This window comes from Hyperoodon ampullatus (genome assembly GCF_949752795.1).
Source record: "Hyperoodon ampullatus genome assembly, chromosome: 6".
In the NCBI taxonomy this organism is placed as follows: domain Eukaryota; kingdom Metazoa; phylum Chordata; class Mammalia; order Artiodactyla; family Ziphiidae; genus Hyperoodon; species Hyperoodon ampullatus.
Window position 1 is genome coordinate 4049243 of NC_136919.1, and position 20232 is coordinate 4069474.

Below are 20232 nucleotides of genomic sequence, written 5' to 3' on the forward strand. Positions count from 1 at the left end.
GGATAACACACCCTGATAACACAGATTCACCTGCTGCGTCCGTGTCCCCCAGGGCGGCCCGGCAGAGGCCTACGGAGGGACGCTTCCCCAGCCTGCGCTCAGGGTGCTGAGTTCTAATCACCTCCTCATCCCCAGCCGCTGGTCGGGAAGTCTTCCCAACGCCTCCACAAAAGAGCAAAGGCGTGAAAAACGGAACGTTTCCCCGGGGACCTGTGGTTACTTAAATGGGATGCAAGCAGGCCCCTCCTTCAGCGAGTTCAGAAAATATCAACCCACCCCATGACTCGTCAGGCCTGAGACTGTGGTGAAGATCAGAAGAATAAAAATCATATGATATCATTTACATGCGGAATCTAATAAAAAGTGATACAGAGGAACTTATTTACAAAACAGAACCCGACTCACAGACTTCGAAATCAAACTTATGGTTACCGCAGGGGAAACGTGGGGTGGGGGAGGGATAAGTTAGGAGATTGGGAGTGACATATACACACTACTATATATAAAATACATAACTAGTAAGGATCTAGTGTACAGCACAGGGAACTCCACTCAATGTTCTGTAATAACCTTTATGGGAAAAGAATCTGAAAAAGAATGGGTATATGTATATGTATAACTGCATCACCTTGCTTACAAACCTGAGGCTAACACAACATTGTAAGTCAACTCTACTCTAATAAAAATTTAAAAAACAAAACAGCGAAGGCCAGCGCTAAGCCCAGCCCAGGTGCTGGGCAGCCATGCGGGTCCATTGAGGTAAAGGTACCAATAGTCATTAACCAGCCTTGACTAGCACATGGTACAAGTCACTGCCACGCTCGGAGGCACTTTCTGGTGAGATGTGCACAGCTGTCCTGCGAGGTTTTCAACAACCAAGACTTAAAGGCACCTACTGTGTGACAGGGACCATTCTAGGTTGTGTGAGGGACAAAACAGAACGAAGGAAACAGAGTGCCCGCTTTCACGGGCCCGTGGCTAGTGGTACAGGTAGGCGTTTAGCACCGTGATGCTCCCACTTTACAGAAAAGGAGGCTGCAGTGCTGGAGCCCCGCTGCTGACCCAAAGGAAGGATACGTGTGTTGCCTGAAAAAAGAACTGCCCTTCCAGAAATCCAGCAAGTTCCAGTGTCTGGCACCACGTCCTCTCCCTCCTTGAGCTGCAGACCGACATCACCAAAGGCAAAACTTTGACCACGTCCCCAGCTTACTGAGTCAGGGAGAAGGTCTCCGAGGCACCCTGGAAGGGGGTCTCTTCCCCCGCCACCCCGTCCCGTGATCAGTGCAGGTTGGAGGTGTTTCCTTTACAGAAAATGCAAAGTGAGGCTTTGCGTCCACAGGTTCACTTCTTTTTGATCTCATTTCATATCGTGGAGATGCTCTGTTACTTCACGATAAAGGAGGTGTCGCTGGAGCACACTTCTGACTGTGGAACCGAGAGTCTAACATTTACTTGGCAGATTTCTAGACTCTTGTTTACTTTTTCCTGTCTGGTCACAGATTGACGCGTCCCTGCCTGTAACGGGAGTGAGTGTTTTATAGTGGAAACGCTAACGGAACGCAGGAGCCCGATTCTGGTCTACAGACCCCCCCGCTGTTTGTTTTACCTCTCCTGGCGGCGTCACTGGGCTGGCACGAATTACCAGCTCTCATCCTCTGACGGCGGGAACACGGGATCTTCTTGCTGTTGTTCTGACACTCGCGGGTTTGTAGATGTCACTCGCGTCCTCTGAGGAGTGCGGGTTTATTGATCAACAGCTCTGCCGAGGCCTGGGGCTGTGTGTTCCTCTAACACAAATGCAGTCAGGATGGCTGGGCCTCTGGAGGGGAGGTCTGAACTCCACTCGGAAAACTGAACGGCATGCGTCACGGCGAGGCAGGGCTCTGCGGGCCGGGCTGGACGCCATGAGTACCCCGCCTTGTGGGTCCCTCGTTTGTGGGTGTTTCTGGACCCTGCGGTGTGGTCTCGGGCTTGTTCATGGCGTGTGTGGCCCACCTATCTGCTGGCTAAGCAGCAGGCACCCCGGGTGCTCTGTGGGCAGCAGATGCCTGGGATGCCCTTAGGATCCTTCTCACTGCCGTCGGGGAGGGAAAAGAGATGGCTGGAATGCAGGATAGAGCCCGATGTTCGAGCCACCGTAAGTGGGCTTCGGAGCAGCAGAGAGCGTTGGAGAGGCCCAGTGATGTTGGAGACCGCATTGGACTCAGAACCACCGACCACGTCACCCTTGGCAGGTTGAGGTCGGATCCAGGGGCCAGATCAGAGACCTGCCTCCCGAGAGCTGGAAACGCCCACCAGGAGGACGGAAAAGAGGGGCATCCTCAATCCCCCATTCCCAGGCTCTTGGTGTGGCTTAGTTTTGCAGCTAGCTGTCAACTGTGAAAACATGGCGTGTGCCAGAGGTTGCAGCTGCTGTTCTCCAGCACCTGCAATTGGCCAGACCTCGAGCTGGCCCTGTACGCTCATCACTGCCCCTAACCTTGAACAGCAGGAAGTGTGGGCCCGTCAGCATTATCCCTACTTTGCAGATAAGGAGATTGTTAAACAGTTGGTATGTGGGGGTCTGGGGGTCCCCTTGTAGCTTAATACCGTCAGTCAGTGTGATTTGGAAGAACTGTGGAAACTAAAGTGGATGATTTTTAGCTATAATCTGTAACATATTAACTACCCCCAATTTTAATTATAAACATACTACCTATAATATTAATTCTAAATGAGAGTATTGGTTAGAATACCAGAGCAAACGTATATATATTTTTTGGCGTGCCTTTTATTTGTTGAGACTGTGTGGAATTCACTGGTCTTCAGACTGATGAGTTCTCATTCTCTGAACACGTAATCGATCCTCTCACCTTGCGCTTTCCACAGCTGGTCAGGTTGGGTTTTTCCTGGAGCAGCACTGTGGTGTCTAGTCGCTGGCAGCAGGAGACCACAGACCTGAGTTGAGATGAGCTTAGGAAGATGTGGAAAGTGGTCCAGGCCTCCAGATGGGTTGAGAGTGAATGTCCCCAGGGTACTGAGCCCACAGGAGAAGGCTGTTTTGACTGGGAGAGATGGGACGTGTTTCTGAAGGAAATAACCCAGATACGCCGGGGGCAGCCAGACAGAGGGAAAGTGACCAGTGGTGGCCAGCACCCACCGAGGGAGGGGATGGAGGGACAGCTGTTCCTGGTGAAGGTGAGGCCCAGAGCGTCCCCCAGACTACCGCCCACCTTCTGGGGCCTGAAACGGCAGCCTTGTAAAGTCAGCCACTTGGAGATTCAGCCTCTTTCAGTCCTGCGGAAATGCAAATGCCCTTGCGCTGCAGACAGTTCTTAGGAGAGAGAAAGGCACCCGTGCCTGTGAGGCGCCTGCTTTGGGTCAGGAGCTTTGTCATCACACCTGTCATCAATAATCTTATGCAATCATTGCAGAGATTTTCTCTTAGGTGGGTCTGACTGCCCCCATTTTACAGGCTAAGACTCAAGGCTTAGGTAACTGACGATCACAAGGCTCCAGGGTTAGAGCCCAGTTGTGGACCCGGCCACAACTCTGCCCATGGCCAGTGCTGTCCCTGCACCAGGGCCCGGATGGACAGGTGTGACGGTCCCAGGATAACGGGGGAGAGAGCACCAGCTTGAGGAGGAGGTGTGAATCAGCAGGCTGGCTGCTTGGCTTTGAGCCGTGCCAAGATCAGCAGATTTGGAATGGAGAGAGAGGAATGAGGTCTGAGAAACCATCGGGTCAGTGAACTCGGGCGACTGCAACCTCTGAGAATGAGGCCAGGAGCTCTGGGCTGACGTGTGTACCCAGCTCAGACCCAGCACTTGACCTTCAGTGTGTACTTCGGAATTCCGTGGGAGAAGAGTCATTACAGGTGTTGATCAGACCCAGGTAGCTTGTCAGCGGCCCCCAAGGTCTGCCCCCACTGCCTACGGGGGTTTCCCCCTTCTTTTCATGATTTCAGGAGCTGGCAGAATTTCACAGGAGAATCAGGCTGCATGACTGCAAGTAAATTATCATGTTTTAATGTGCAAAGACCCTTAGAGGCAGGGCAGTCCCTCGTCCTGGTTGATGCCTATTTTCCCTGCATAATTATGAATAGCTGTTCACTCTTAAAATATCTTTGTTAGACCATAAATGTCTTTGCTAGAAGTTGCCTGGTCCAATCCTCTCGTTTTACAGATGAAGTTCAGTGCCTTGCACAAGTCAAATGGCCAATTAGGAAAGAGTCCTAAGTAACAGACTTGGGTCAGCCAGACTTGGGGGGGGCTAGTTAGTTACATGAACCAGTGACTGACCACCCCCAGGTTCTATCTATTGGACAAGCCCCCAGACCCAGGGCTTCTGAACTTTTCAATATGAAAGAACAGTGTACCACACACAGTGGTGGATAAATACGGCAATGAATTGATGAATGGATGGGTGAAGGTATGAATGAATGTGCCCCAGGTCTTCCTGTGGAAATGCCCACCCCACTGTAAAAGCATGATTGTTGTTTCCCATCTGCTGGACCCAGGCTGGCAGCCCAGGTGGCTCCTGGCAGTGGTTTCAGAGGAGCAAACTCCCTGGCAGGCTCCTGGGCAGGCACTGGAAAACGGATGAGCACGCTGCAGTGGGTGTGCGCTCGCCCACGACTCGCTAGACTCCCTCACTTTTACCGAAATGTGTTTTTCCCAAGTCCTCGTTGATTAGAAAGCTTTCCTCAGTTCACGTCTGGGATGCCAGTTACTGCTCTTTCCAAGAGATTGCCTTTTTTTTTTTTTAAATCTTTTGGCCGTACCGCGCAGCATGTTGGATCTTAGTTCCCCCTCCAGGGATCGAACCCGTGCCCCGTGCATCGGCAGTGCAGAGTCTTAACCACTGGACCACCAGGGAAGTCCTGAGATTGCCTTTTGAAATAAATTCTTTATATTAAGTTCTACAGTCTTTTTTTGGGGGGGGATTTGGACCTTTTTTTTTTTTTTTTTTTTTGCGGTATGCGGGCCTCTCACTGTTGTGGCCTCTCCCATTGAGGAGCGCAGGCTCCGGACGCGCAGGCTCAGCGGCCATGGCTCACGGGCCTAGTAGCTCCGTGGCATGTGGGATCTTCCCGGACCAGGGCACGAACCTGTGTCCCCTGCATCAGCAGGCGGACTCTCAACCACTGCGCCACCAGGGAAGCCCTTTTTTTTTTTTTTTTGTGGTACACGGGCCTCTCACCACTGTGGCCTCTCCCGTTGCGGAGCACAGGCTCCGAACGCGCAGGCTCAGCGTCCATGGCTCACGGGCCCAGCCGCTCCGCGGCATGTGGGATCTTCCTGGACCGGGGCACGAACCCGTGTCCCCTGCATCGGCAGGCGGACTCTCAACCACTGCGCCACCAGGGAAGCCCCTGGATTTGGACCATTTTTAAAGTCTTTATTGAATTTGTTGCAATATTGCTTCTGCTTTATGTTTTGGTTTTTTGGCCCTGAGGCATGTGGGATCTTAGCTCCCTGACCACGGATTGAACCCGCACCCCCTGCATTGGAAGGTGACGTCTTAACCACTGGACCGCCAGGGAAGTCCCTTAAGTTCTACAGTCTTAAGTGGGGTTCCTTCCTGACAGGAGGTAGAGGAAAAGAACAGAGTTCACCTTGCTCAAAAGTATAATAATGATAAAACCAGTTAACATGGACTGGGCCATTTCCCCCTCGCCAGGCACCGTGCTTGTTTTGTTGTTGTTTATGTGTTTGTTTGTTTATGGTCCTCATTTAATCGTCCCAGCAGCTGTGGGGTAGGTTGCTGTTAGTGCCCCCGTTTTGCAGAGAAGGAGAACGAGGCCCCAAGGGACTGAGTCCCTGGTTGAAAGTCCCACGGCTGGCAGTGGCATAGGCTGATTCCCAAGGCCCTGCTCTTCACCAGCACGATAAACTGACACCCTACAGACTAATCTTGTTTCTGAAGAGATGGGTCCACACCACAGACATGCTCTAAAGTGTTTGGAAGGAATGGACCCATTAACTGGATGTTGCTGGATTATCCACTTCTTGTGCTTTCAACCAGAGGCCACTGCGTCTGAACCTGGGAACTAGATGGGATGCCGTGAAGCACGTTATCTCTGCGGTGGGTCATCTCGGCATCGCCCAGCCTCGGAGCTGGGGTGGGACTGGTCTGCTGGGGACGGAACAGTGTGTTTTTCTGACTGTATCTTCCTCTGCAGAGCGGCCCCACAGACATTTGATATGAATTTGACTTTAAAACATTTTTTTAGCTATTTGGGAATGAATAAAAAGCCTCTTAAACATTCACATTCGTGCTTTACCAGATTTTAACACCCTGGAGATCAGTGGCTTCTAACCTGCAGACCTAGGAGTATGGATTTTCCCACATTCACCTTTGTATAGAAAAACGTCAGGCCTGTGTGCACCGATTTGCTAGCAAGGGTGGAACTTGGCACTGTCGGTTGTTTAGAAACATCTCTCCTGCCCATCTCAGCCTGTCTGGACACGTGTGTTTTTGGGCTGTGCACAGGAAACGGCCAGGCAAAGCCTCGGCGGGGCGGCAGAGCCGGTGTGCAGGCGAGTTACGGAGTATCTCATCCTGCTGCAGCGTGTGCTTGAACGTGGTCAGGAATGCCAGCAGGTGTTGCCTATTGTTTGAGATGAAACTTCAAAGTAAAACTTCCCGCTAGTCACCTTTCAGATGAGTTGCATGTGGAAGGCGTCCGAAGATGCCATGGCAGGCTAAGACTGTCATGTTTCTGTATAAACCAAAGGAACCAGTACTGGGGCAATTTGATGTCAACATTTTTTTGTATTCATCCAAATTGTTCTCACCAACTGTCTTGAAACACATCAATTTCCCAAACTTGATCTTTTTTTTTTTTTTTTTTTTGCGGTACGCGGGCCTCTCACCGCTGTGGCCCCTCCCACTGCGGAGCACAGGCTCCGGACGCGCAGGCTCAGCGGCCATGGCTCACAGGCCCAGCCGCTCCGCGGCATGTGGGATCTTCCCAGACCGGGGCACGAACCCGCGTCCCCTGAATCGGCAGGCGGACTCCCAACCACTGCGCCACAAGAGAGCCCCCAAACTTGATCTTTTAATATACATTTCTTTTCTGGCTGATAAAAATCTCCCGTTTTTTCCTCTTTTATATGTTGGGAAACCGTATAACGTTTCATCAGAAAAAAGCGAGGGAGGTGGCGGCCCATGATGCATCTTGTGATGTGTCTCCTGGTTCACACTCTGAGCTGAGTGAATCTGATCGAATCCAAGCCTTCAGCCTCAGTCTGCCTCCTTGGGATGGTGAGGAATCCGCATTCGGCTCCAGGGAACGCCTGGGATGGAGGCTCCAGAGGCTGCAGTTGGAGCCGGGAGCTGGATCAGGGCGTCCTAGGGAGAACGCAGGGGAGCACCCCGCTCTGGTCTTTGGAGGAGAGGGGCGGAGACAAGGGCACCGCATCAAACAGGCAGGGGGCCCAGAGGGCAAGGGTCCTGCAGTGTGCAGTCGCTAACTGCGCTTTAATCACAGTCAGGAGGGCAGAAGAGGCCAGTGTTCACACAGAACGGGCCGCCCACTCGGCATCCGGCAGCGCCCTGCTGGGCCTCGCCACGTTCCCTAGGCTGGCTGGCTGCTTTTCTTTCCCTTTTTTTCATCTGTGACATCTGCTCGGTGCTTGTCCCTCCTGTGATACCGTACCCCTCGCAGCTGTGCAGACCTCCAGCTCTGTGCCGGTGCAGGGAGTGCCCTGAGCATACGGCCTTTTTGATGTGTGATAAAACAGAACCGAGCCACAGGGGTACGGCGAGGGAAGGCATCAGAATATCAATTAACCTGCTCTGAACAAAGCTGCAGCTCCAGAGTGGAACAGACATTTCACTGAAGTGTCAGGAAGATGGATGATGTATTCTAATTAGGGACTGACTGCTCTCTCCGCATCCAGCCGTTCCTGGACGTCAGAACCACGACCCTCGCGATGCACCTCACCAGTGTCCCGTCCCAGCAGTGCTCGGATGCTGCTGACTGATCGGTGACTCCTTGCTTTGCCAGAATTTGGAGCCATGAGCTTGCTCTCCACCAGCAGTGCTGTTCCCCCATGAAAGTGTGGTCCATTTTGCCACTGGGCAGTTGCGTATAACCTCTATAAAGTCAAGAGCTCTGGGAAGGAAGACCTCTTGCAGGCGCTAAGCCTGGGGCTCCCATCTTGAGGACGCTCCAGGACCCACACTCCCTGACGCGGAGGCCGTGGTCACTGTGCCCCTCCTTCCCAAGCGGACGGATGCGGGGATGAAGGGTCTCCACAGCTGCACCAGTGGGGTGTGGGTGCTGCCCTAAGAGGTCCTCCATGGACCTCGTTTCTTTGCACCTGGGTGATGGCACCGTCTCCCTGAGTCTGAAAGAGTAACCCAGAGGGCAGGTGGCCTGGGATTTGCTTCAAACGCCCCCCACCCACCTTCTCCTTCCTTAAATTTCACATCCGAACCAGAATGATGCACCAATGAGGCCAGTTAATTAGGGAGATGTTCCTCATTTTGCTGCACTTTTCCTGTGTAATTGGAAGGCCCGCTTTCTCCAGTCGGCGAGAGCTGTTCCCCTGAATACTTCTAAAAGCTTTGGACCACATACTGATATCAGCTGCAAATTTATGGGCAAGATTATAATGATTGCTCAGTAATGCAATATTAAAAGCGGAGGTCTTTCTCAGTGCCGAGTGAAGGCGGGGTTCCAACCTTCTTTCAGCTTCAAAAAGGGATTCGAAACAGAATTACCAGCCCTTGTCCTAGAAGAAGCAGTCAGGGGGCTCCAACTTCCTTCCCTCCAAATAAGGAAAAAATAAAGGGGTCTGAATGTAGCCAAAGTTCAGAACATTTGTGTTCGGTTTCCAGAACTGTAAGTGGGGGGCCTCTCAGACCCTGTGCTTCCTGATTCCTGGAGGGGTATGCACGTCTGTAGGTGTCTGCTCCTTTTAAGAGCCGCAGCCAGCGCTTGGCTGCCTATAACAAGGACTTAAGGGAGCAAAAGGCTGTTAAAAGATTTTTTTTGCACTTTTGCTTCATTAGTTCTAGAATCCAGGGGCTCCATGGCTGCGCGTTCTCCTGCATAATTTAAGGAATTAATGAAAGCATGCCTGATTTTTCCAATACTCTTTACTCTGTAAATTTGTTTAGCTTTTTTTTTAACTGTCAGTTGAGGCTGTTGGAACCTAAATATTTTAATATTGAAGAAATGTGCTCCCCCCCTTTTTTTAAAAAAAAGAAAGACATTCCTTGCCCTCAGCCACACGGTGTTCTGTACATCAGGTGTTATGAGTTATGGGTGACCTTGGGTCTGAGTTCACCCTATCAGTCCATCATCCTCTGACCTTACGGCAGGCAAGTTCTTATAATGACTGAGGGCGGGGGGCCCCTTCTGGGAGCCCGCATCAGAAACCTGGGCTTCCACTTGGGGCTGTCTTACCCCGCCTCACCGCAGAATGGAGACCTGAGGGGGACACGTAGTTTTTCGAGGCAGGAGCCCTCTGTGTCCCCCTTTGCCTGGCAAAGTAATAAAGCTATCCTTTTCTACTGCAGCCAAAAAAAAAAAAAAAAAAAAAAAGAATGGAGACCTGAGACAATTTGCGGCTTTATTTCACTCTTCCAAAGCTCACTTTATCTACTTTATCTGACCATCAAGTTGAAGGCATTAGTGTATATGTGTATAACTCTAGGCTCATAGGATTTGAAAGGACTTTAGAAATTGTTGAATGTGAATATTGCTGAGGTACATTAAAAAGAAAACAGCGTAAGCAAGTGGGAAGATCATGGTTTTTGGTTTTTTTGTGGTCTTCTTTGGCCGCACAGCTTGTGGGATCTTAGTTCCGAGACCAGGGATCAAACCCGGGGCCCTGGCAGGGAGAGTGCCAAGCCCTAACCACTGGACTGCCAGGAGATTCCCAGGAAGATAATGTTTTGACTTGATATTGTAAAAATGTCCATTCTCCATAAATTAATCTATACATTTAATGTCATTCCCAACCTTGTAGAATTTATATTTTGGAACTTGACAAAATAGTTTTCTGCCTACTTGAAGGAACAAATTTTTGAAAAAAAGAAAAAGAAGGACGAGCATCTCCTATTAGATAGAACAATAAAGTACAAAACAGCGATAATTCAAATGGTGTGAGGATGGCACAAGCGTCTACAGGCAGAAAGATGCCAGAGCCAACATCATATCAGCATGTAGCTGTGACTAAAAAAAAGATGACATTCAGAGGGGAGAGGACAGGCTATTTCATAGATGACCGTGAGACAGTTGGAGATCCACAAAGAAACAGATTAGATCAAGGCTCACTTCATTTTCAAAATAAAATGTGGCTCTTTTAAATATTTCAGTGTAAAGAGTAAACCGTTAAGAGAACTCAGTTTAAATGCAAGTGAACACTTACCAGCTTTTGCAGTGGCAAGGGCTTTTTTATACATCCACACAACACCAGAATCCAAAGAGGAAAGCACTGATTGATTTGGCCAAAAACTTGTGTGTCAGAAACAACACCATGCACAAAAGACAAACTGTGGAAAATGTTGGCAACATCATTTTTCTCAGAGTCTGTGGTAGCAGTTGCCAAAATGCGTTAATATTCTTAATATGTAAAGAGCTCCTGTAAACAAATGAGGACAAAACCCCAAGGGCAGAGTGAATAGACAGCATGAATGGACATTTTGGAAAAGAAAAAATTCAAATAGCCAATACACATATGGAAAAAATATTGAACCTCATTAGTGATCAGAGAGATGTAAATTAAAGCAGCTACCGTGTACTGTATTTTGCTGGACAGATTTCCCCCCAGGATAAAGTCTGACATTGACAAAGATGCAGGGAAGCAGGTGATCTGCCATCGGATTCAGAAACTGGTGGGCAATTTTGTAGCGTGATGTGGCAAAATGTGTCAAAAGTTATAAAAGAAGGTATCAACTTTTAGAACTTTATCATGAGGATATTTCTGTGTACCTCAGGATGTACATATAGCACTTTTTAAACGATAGTTTTTGTCTGTTTTTCGGCCGCAGGCTGTGCAGCATGTAGGATCTTAGTTCTCCCACCAGGGATGGATCCCGCGCCCCCTGCAGTGGAAGCACGGAGTCTTAACCCCTGGACCACCAGAGAAGTCCCTAGATAATAGTTTTGGGTTTTTTTTTATAATGGAATGAAACTAAATGAGCAGCAGTATGTGGTTCATTAGCATTTGGCAGGTCAATTCATGCAATGCCTGGCAGCTACGAAAACTCCCAGGAGGGGAGCATTCTGTGACATGGGAAATATGCATGAAATGTTCTCACTATATGAACAGAACAGACTACAAAATAGTCTGTGCAGTGTGATTTTTCTCCACCCCCCCGCCCCCCCCCCAACCCCGCCGGCCAGGAGAAAAGATATCTGTATGTGAAGCCTGGAAGGAGATACACCTAAGTGTTAACAGTGGCTAGTTGGGGTCGGTGGTGTCACCGGTGACCAGCAGGATTATTTCAGCTCTTTAGTATTCCCACAGAGTGTACAACAATCATAAAAGACTCTCACAATTGGACTTAAAGGGTTAATGAAGATAAATCTTCTAAACCAGCTCCCCGGCCGATCCAAGAAGATGCCTGAGGGATTTCAGCCCCATAACGAGTTCACTTGGGAACAGAAACTTGAACTCGGGCCTCTTAATGCCCTGTTCGGGACTTGTTCTTAAGAAAAGTGGGTTTTTGTTTTGCCCTTGGTGGTTCCTTTTCTCTCATATCTGAGAAGCTCCCTTTAGGAAATAATCGGAAACTTGGAAGGAGCTGTAGCACAGAGATGTTCTTTTGGTGTTATTGGTAACGGTGCGAACGCCCAGCAGGTGAAGCGTCTGGTCGTGGGGCAGGGCTCAGCAAGGGAGGCAGCTCACTCGGTGGAATGTTACATGGCCAACGAGGAGGGGGGCCAACAGGAAACATACAGGTGGTTATAACACGGGATGGAAAAGATCAGGACAGAAGATACGTACGGTGTGATTATCATTACAAACGTAAGATTCAGAAGGGGATGTGATATGATGAGAGGAGCTGTTAAGTGAGGCGAGGCGGCTGTCAGAAACGTTTATCTTCTCTGACCTTAAAAGTTCCAGTCTTTGTATAAAGGTATGATGTTCCTTTTATAGTAGTTCCAAAAAAATCTGAAAAAGGAAACATAGGTGAGCATCTTTCCGCATTCTCTGCCTAGGGCTGGATTCTGGATGGCATCCCTGAAACTCGGGAGCAGGCTCTGATGATCCAGACCCTCGGGGTCTCCCCGAGACATGTCAGTGAGTAGCCCCACCCACGCCTGGAGAGCCCTCCCCCTAGACCTGCAGCCCCCGCGAGTGAGCGCTCCGCTCTGTGTCAGCGGCTCCCCGGTGCCCAGGCACCATTCACAAAGGGGGTCTGATGGGCCTGTGACCCAGCAGGAAAAAGGAGGACAGCACAGTCGAATTTTCCACGGAGCTAAATGCATTCGGGGCTTGTTCTGAGAAACGTGAGGTTTTGCTCTGACCCTGGTGATTCCTTGTTTCAGGAATCTCACATCTGAGAAACTCTCTTTAGGAAATAATCCCCAAATGTGGCAAAAGCGTCCTGCCCAAAGATGTCACGGAGTTATTGATGACACTGAAGCCTGTCCTCGGGTGAAGTGTTCAAGCGTGGGCTTCCTCTGTCCTGAGATTACGTGTTTGTGTTCTGACCTCTCTTTTAAGGCATTGCTGGGGATGGGAGATGGTGGTTGCTCTAATGTCTTTATACAGCAGCAGGTCGGTTGCCCACCACGCCTGGTTTTGCTTCTTTCCTCCTCTACCCAGTCGTGCTGAGCGCTCCAGACACGGTCCTGATTGAGAGAAATTTGGGGAAGAGAATCAACCCTCAGACAGGAGGTACAGCTGTCTCCACCTTCCCCCAACCACCCCGTGGGGTCTCACAGGGAATCCTAGTAACAGCCCTGCCCACCCCTCACTGAGCACTTACTCTCAGGCTTGGACAGCAGACAGACCCGGGTTTGTGGCCCCTGCCCCTTTCTAGCTGTGTGACATGGGACAAGTTGCCCAGTGTCTCTGAGACTCAGTTTTCTCACCTGGACTTGAGGATGAAAACGCCGAGCCCTGCCTTGTGATCTGATCACTGTGAGGGTGAAATGAGAGCCTGAGGATGGGAGCCTGGCACGGAAGAAGCACTCCGAAAGTCACGGCTGCCCTTACCCTCGCGCTGAGCATCACTGCCACTTTGTTGTTGTTAATAGCTACGGGGGAGCAGGCCCGGAGCCAAAGCCGAGTGCGGTGCTGCTGGCATGGGCGGACAAGCACCCCTGGGACCCGCAGGCTCTGCCCCCAGGTTGGGCGGGCAACTCTAAACGCGTCCCTCTTTCTTGCAGAGATTTATCACACCACCTTCGACTGGCCCTCCAAGTCCGAAATCCAGAACCGACTGATAGTGCCAGCGGGCATCTCGGAAGGGGAGACGGCGCGGAGGCTGCTGGAGTATCACAGGAACATCGTCAGGATCCTCCCCTCGTACCCCAAAATCGTGAAAGTCATCACTGCCGACCAGCCATGCGTGGACGTCTTCTACCAGGGTAAACCCAGGTGGACCCTCGACCCTTCTCATGCTGGTGTCACTTCTTCTGGCAGTGATGCCAGTGTCCAGTGTCCAGGGTGTGCCTGGGAGCCTGGGAGTCAAGTCACGGGAGGCCCAAGGTCCCTGCCCAGAAACGAGTCTGGGGTCCCTGGGAGCGTCGTCCTCTGAGACCCTGGGCTAATATTCTACAGCCCGCATGGTCAGGGAACTTGACGGTGACGGGGTGGGGCGAGGAGAGGTGAGGGCCGGGGTGGGAGGGACATGCAGCAAGAAGTCTTGCCCTGAGGAGGAAGGAGGAGGGAGAGAAAATTTATAAATATTCAAACAAACAAACGTACAAACCCACCAGCGCCACAAAACCCAAAAAACCACAACACAACTCAGGTGTCCTGAGCCCACATTGAGGGCAGGGGTAGGCAGTCGCATGCCGGGCACGGCCCTGCCGTTGGGAACAGTAACAGATGTTCACAGCAGCTTCCCAGAAATGGGCTGAAAGAGGCCTGTTTGGGGGTCAAGGGTGTGACCATTGAGTCCCGAGACTTTGGAGCCAGGTGACCTCAGCCCCACCGCACATCAGCTGCTCAGTCTGCAGCAACTCTCTTAACCCCTGTGAGCCTCAGTTTTGTCGTCCCCAAAATGGGAACAAAAATCCTTCCTTCCTCATGGACTTAGGAGAGGGCTCCATGAGATCCTGCAACGCAGGTATCCGCAGCCCTGAGCCCAGGAGCTGGTGCAGAGAACGGCTCAGTAAACATCGGACGTTGCTATCATCAGGATTCAACATGCGGTCCCGAAAGACAAGGAAAGTTGGAAGAGTTCTCCCCCAAAGCAGCTGCATTGATCATTTTTAAGTTTTTTAAAGTTATTATTTTCTTTTATTTATTTCATTTTATTTTTATTTTTGGCCACGCTGTGCGGCTTCTGGGGTCTTACTTCCCCGACCAGGGATCGAACCCGGGCCCTTGGCAGTGAAAGCACGGAGTCCTAACCACTGGACCGCCAGGGAGCTCCCTCATTTTTTAAAAGTCTTGCTGAGCTTCAGTTGTCTCCACACGCAGTTATGCCCTTCTGTGCGATGCCGGTGCCTGACACAATGAAAATACCTCCGCAGGGATTTTAAGACACTTGACGGTTTACGATGCCCTTTTTTGGTATATTCTCTCAAATCTCTTCAAGAGAAGTTTACTTTTGGTGGAGGTTGTTCTGAGCTCCCCCGACCGGCCGGCCCTCCCACCGGTCCCCACCTGCTGCTGGCCTTGTTGTCTGAGCAGCTTTGCTTTACGGAGGGGGAGAGCCAGAGCCGGCACAGCCTCGCTCTCCGAAGGGGGTCGGTATACGAGGGGGCATGTCTGGAGAGTGATGCTACTTTGAAAAAATGCCAGGCTTATGGATGCCTTATAAATTTCCAGTGATTTCGCATCTCGGAAGAGTCTTTAGTAGCAAACACTGCACTCTGAAGATAAACAACCACAACATTTATCTTATGCCATGATTCTGAATTTACACATTAATTACTTCCAAACTACTTAATTAAATTTAAAAGTTCATATGATCGTTCATAAAGAATTCATGCCTGAAATTGTAAATAAAAATGTGAGTGTCTGAATATTAATTATTATTAATTAATAATGCAGAGAGATAAATTGAAAATTGGAATGCAAAATTCTCTCTGTGTTGTTTTTTTAATATCTCTGCAGTGCGTCCAGCAACCACATATTTTTTTTTTTTTTTTTTAGTTTTCAGAGACACTTTAATATAATGAAGATAAGTCACAATCTGGGAGAAGATATTTACTAAACACATATCTGAGAGCAAGGACTTTTTCCATTGCTTTTTATATAAAGCACTCTTAATTCTCAATATAAATATCCAATTAAAAAATGGATTTGAACAGACACTTCATTTAAAAAGATATTTGCACATGAATAGACACTCAACATCATCAGCTATTACAGAAATGCAAAATGTGGCAAAAACCACGAGATTCAACTACACACCTACTAGAAAGGCTAAAATGTTTTTTTTTTTTTGTTTTTGTTTTTTTTTATTTTCTTTTTTTTTTTTTTTTTTTATTTTTTTTAAATTTATTTTTTATTTTTTATTTTTTTTTTTTTGCTTTATCACAAATTTAATCAGTTATATGTATACATATGTTCCCATATCCCCTCCCTTTTGCGTCTCCCTCCCATCCTCCCTATCCCACCCCTCCAGGCGGTCACAAAGCACCGAGCTGATCTCCCTGTGCTATGCGGCTGCTTCCCACTAGCTATCTACCTTACGTTTGGTAGTGTATATATGTCCATGCCGCTCTTTCACTTTGTCACAGCTTACCCTTCCCCCTCCCCATATCCTCAAGTCCATTCTCTAGTAGGTCTGTGTCTTTATTCCTGTCTTACCCCTATGTTCTTCATGACCTTTTTTTTTCTTAAATTCCATATATATGTGTCAGCATACAGTATTTGTCTTTCTCTTTCTGACTTACTTCACTCTGTATGACAGACTCTAGGTCCATCCACCTCATTACAAATAGTTCAATTTCATTTCTTTTTATGGCTGAGTAATATTCCATTGTATGTATGTGCCACATCTTCTTTACCCATTCATCCGATGATGGACACTTAGGTTGTTTCCATCTCCGGGCTATTGTAAATAGGGCTGCTATGAACATTTTGGTACATGTCTCTTTTTGAATTATGGTTTTCTCAGGGTATATGCCCAGTAGTGGGATTGCAGGGTCATATGGTAGTTCTATTTTTAGTTTTTTAAGGAACCTCCATACCGTTCTCCATAGTGGCTGTACCAATTCACATTCCCACCAGCAGTGCAAGAGTGTTCCCTTTTTTCCACACCCTCTCCAGCATTTATTGTTTCTAGATTTTTTGATGATGGCCATTCTGACTGGTGTGAGATGATATCTCATTGTAGTTTTTTTTTTTTTTTTTTTTTTTTTTTGCGGTACGCGGGCCTCTCACTGTTGTGGCCTCTCCCGTTGCGGAGCACAGGCTCCGGATGCGCAGGCTCAGCGGCCATGGCTCACGGGCCTAGCCGCTCCGCGGCATGTGGGATCTTCCCAGACCGGGGCACGAACCCATGTCCCCTGCATCGGCAGGCGGATTCTCAACCACTGCGCCACCAGGGAAGCCCCTCATTGTAGTTTTGATTTGCATTTCTCTAATTAGTAAAGATGCAACCACATATTTTTAAAAAGAATAATTAGATGTTGAGACCGTCTGGGGGATCATTACTTCTAATTAACTTGGTTATTTACTGTAAATTAAGCATCATTTGTAAGCAGGCTGCTTTGCCGGTAGTATTTGTGCTCTTCAGATGGGCTGGATCCTGGAAGGTCTGAGAATAAAGACAGCCTTGCTGTCTTTATCTTTATCTCTTCCTCCGGGTTCATCTCGCTGATGGAAAGTGTTACCCAAGGCAGTGGGCTTGGGAGGGTTGCCCCAGCCCTGCCAACTCTCTGTAAAATCGGGACAAGAAAAGCACATCCCTCGGGGGACTGTGCACGGATCAGATAAGATAAGGCTGGTAGAGTTTAGCTTAGCGGCGAATGCATCCCTGCCGTGAGGACGCTGGTTATCATCTTGACCTTGAAGACAGGTAACTTACCTGTGCCTTTAGCTCTAAAACAGAGGGGAATCATAGTATCTCTAATGACCCTTCCAATCAAAAAATCCTACAAAGATTTGAGAGTTCAAAATTTGCCCAGTGAACATATCCCAGTGGTTCTCAATTTTGCCCTCTTGCCACACCGGGGCATGTGACAATGTCTGGAGACATTTGTGGCTGTCACAGCTAGGGAGCGTGACAGCACCTGGTGGGCAGAGGCCGGGGAGGTGCCCCGACGTCAAGCACAAGGTTGGAAGACCCTGCGCACCTGTCGCGGGTTTCAGGATGGTGCCTGGGGACACCTTCCTGTCTTCAGATGGATTCCATCCTGGGCGAGCGGCCAACATGCTGACTTCAGGCACCCCGGCACCTGCGCAGGATGGTCCAGGGACCCGGGCAGGAGGCGGGGCCGGGGAGGGAGACCCCCTTTGGATGCAAGGGGGACTGAGGGGGAGGTAGCCCCGCCCTCGGCCTCAGCGGGCGGGCCGCTCCCGTCGCCCAGGTGCCGAGTGGCTGACTTTCAACGGCCTCCTCAGCCCGCTCGTGCCCCCTCCTCTACCCTCCGCTCTCGAGGGAGGTGACCTGGTTTGATGTGCAGTAGCTTTGGGCATCCAGTGCCCCCCACGGTGCATGCGCCTCAGCCCTGTCTCCCTACTTCTTTGTTCCTCAGATGCCAGGGCCACCCCGGGCCAGGGCTACACCTGCCCACTCCCGGGACCCATTTGATCACTGCCTCTCTGGAGACTTGCAATAAAGTTGGTGTCACTGGAGCGTGGCTGCAAATTATTCCCCACCAGTTCCGAAGGCCCTTAGAAGTCCCCGAGTACGAGGCCCCCGCGTGGCCTGTCGTGTTTATCAAAGCCCGTGTCTGACTCTAGGAGGTCGGCCTGGCCCCGGGGCTTCAGGGTGAGGCTCAGCCCGGATTCAATTTGGAAACACCCTAACCCGGTATTCAGTGTGTGTTCCGTGTGCCGGGACCAGCCCCCAACCACACAGCCAGCCGTCCTCGGACCAGGAGGGCAGCGCGGCCCCTGTGCCGTGTCAGAGGGACCCAGGGCAGTGCTGTGCTCGGAGGCTGGCTTCTGTGCCTCTCCTTGTCCCCTCCCGCCTTGGCGCCCAGGCCTGAAGGGTAATTCCTTCCCCGCAGCTTCACCCTGTGGTTACCCAGCAGATTCACAGGGGGTTTCCACGGAGCTGTAAAAGAGAGAAATATTTACTGCCGTTAAAAGAGCCCAGGCAGAGGTGTCGTAAGCTGGTTCCCTTTCTTTAGGACCCTGGTTTATGATCCTCACGTCCTCTCGTTCCAGCTCTGACCTACGTCCAAACCATCCATCGATCTAACGCCCCGTTCACCCCGAGGGTGCTGCTTTGCGGGCCCGTGGGCAGCGGGAAAAGTCTGCAGGCCGCCCTCCTGGCCCAGAAATATGGCCTCGTCAACGGTGAGTGCCCCGGCGGCCGCCCGGCTTCTAGAGCCTCCCCTGCTTCCTGCCCTCCCAGACCTTCCCGTGTTTCGGGAGCGGCGAGGAGATCGGCGTCACTTCTCTTTCTTGCTCTCTGCTGCGAGCAATTTTCATTTAATCCATCTCTGCAGGGATAAGGTTTTTGCCTCCCAAAGAATATGGCCCTAAAAACATTAACCAGTAAAAACACGCCCGCGGCCCACAGAGCTGGAACGTTTTCCGGTCATCATTTTTTACGTCCTTTGGCGCAGCGGTTTTTCTGTGCTCTGCCCCAGGGGCACCGCCGTCCTGCCCCCGCAGTCTCCCCAGAAGCCCAAGTTCTTGCATAATGTAGACCTGCTGTTTATTTATTTTCTCCGGTCTTGTTTGGTTCCCCCAACCCAGGTCAGTGTGTTTACAGGCAAACAGTTTCTGAACCGGAGGAAGACTTCTAGCTCAGCACAGTTTCAATAAATATTTTACCAGGAAGAGAGAAAATATTGAAATTAGTCCTCCAGGTCTTTCCTGGGGTGGTCCCGGATGGTCTTGGATGCCAGCCTGGTTTCAGGGGATAAAGGGCTGGAAGGGAGGCTGTAGCAGACACACAGCACTGGAGGGAGTTAAAGGCACTGACCCCCTCCCACTTCAGTGCTCCAGAAGCCTCAATAACCTCTACTTTATTTAAGCAGGAGACATGAGACCTACACCCCCAAATATAGAAATATGCATGTATACGCCCACAAATGATACATATACACCATACAGATATACATGTATACTGACATGCGCAAATATATACATACCACCCCAGAAAGATCAAGTTTTGAATAAAAATGCTTTTCAATTAGGTCTCCTCCGGCTTAAAATTCCAAAGCCACTGAGATTCCCAGCCAGGAATCAATGACAAATATCATACCCGTAGATTGAAGGTGGAGAACTGAGCAATTATTCTGACTAGTATGGAAAAAAAACACTAATAGTTGTATTCGTATTTTAGTAAAAATACTAAATAGTAGTATTCTTTTTTTTTTTTTTTTCTGTACGTGGGCCTCTCACTGCTGTGGCCTCTCCCGTTGCGGAGCACAGGCTCCGGACACACACAGGCTCCGCGGCCATGGCTCGCGGGCCCAGCCGCTCCGCGGCATGTGGGATCTTCCGGGATCGGGGCACGAACCCGTGTCCCCTGCATCGGCAGGCGGACTCTCAACCACTGCGCCACCAGGGAAGCCCTAAATAGTAGTATTCTGATTTAATTAGTATGGAAAAATCACCTGGATACTTTATGATAAAAAATGCTTTGCTTCTATCAACAGGTTTTTTTTTAATGGAATTATTCAAATCATTCCTTCTCCTTCCGAGTTTACCTCTTAAGAGTATTATAAGAATAAAATTCCAGCTGTGGTTAGGGATGACTTTGTAAAGAATGAGGCACAGTCTGCTTGTGGCCACACCCACATTTATTTAAGTGCCTGCACTTATTGTTATGTGAAGACATATGAAGAGTTACAGTGAGAAGAGCCTTAATGGCAGAGGGAGGGTCTGAAAAACACAACAGTGATACCTTAATATAGCGCACAGCTTAATTTACATGATTGGCACTGTGCCGAAGTTTATTTATGCAGACACTCCCATT

The 20232-nt window shown here is 49.7% G+C and overlaps 1 protein-coding gene across 1 annotated transcript in view; it reads left to right on the forward strand.

Moving 5' to 3' along the window:
- The window catches only part of AK8 (adenylate kinase 8), a 132160-nt gene that overhangs the window by 34179 nt on the left and 77749 nt on the right, over positions 1-20232 (forward strand). The window contains exons 6-9 of the mRNA XM_079706415.1: positions 12164-12245; positions 12774-12845; positions 13340-13540; positions 18468-18599. Of these exons, the coding sequence (XP_079562541.1) occupies positions 12164-12245; positions 12774-12845; positions 13340-13540; positions 18468-18599 (487 nt within the window). The remainder of the gene's footprint in view (positions 1-12163; positions 12246-12773; positions 12846-13339; positions 13541-18467; positions 18600-20232) is intronic.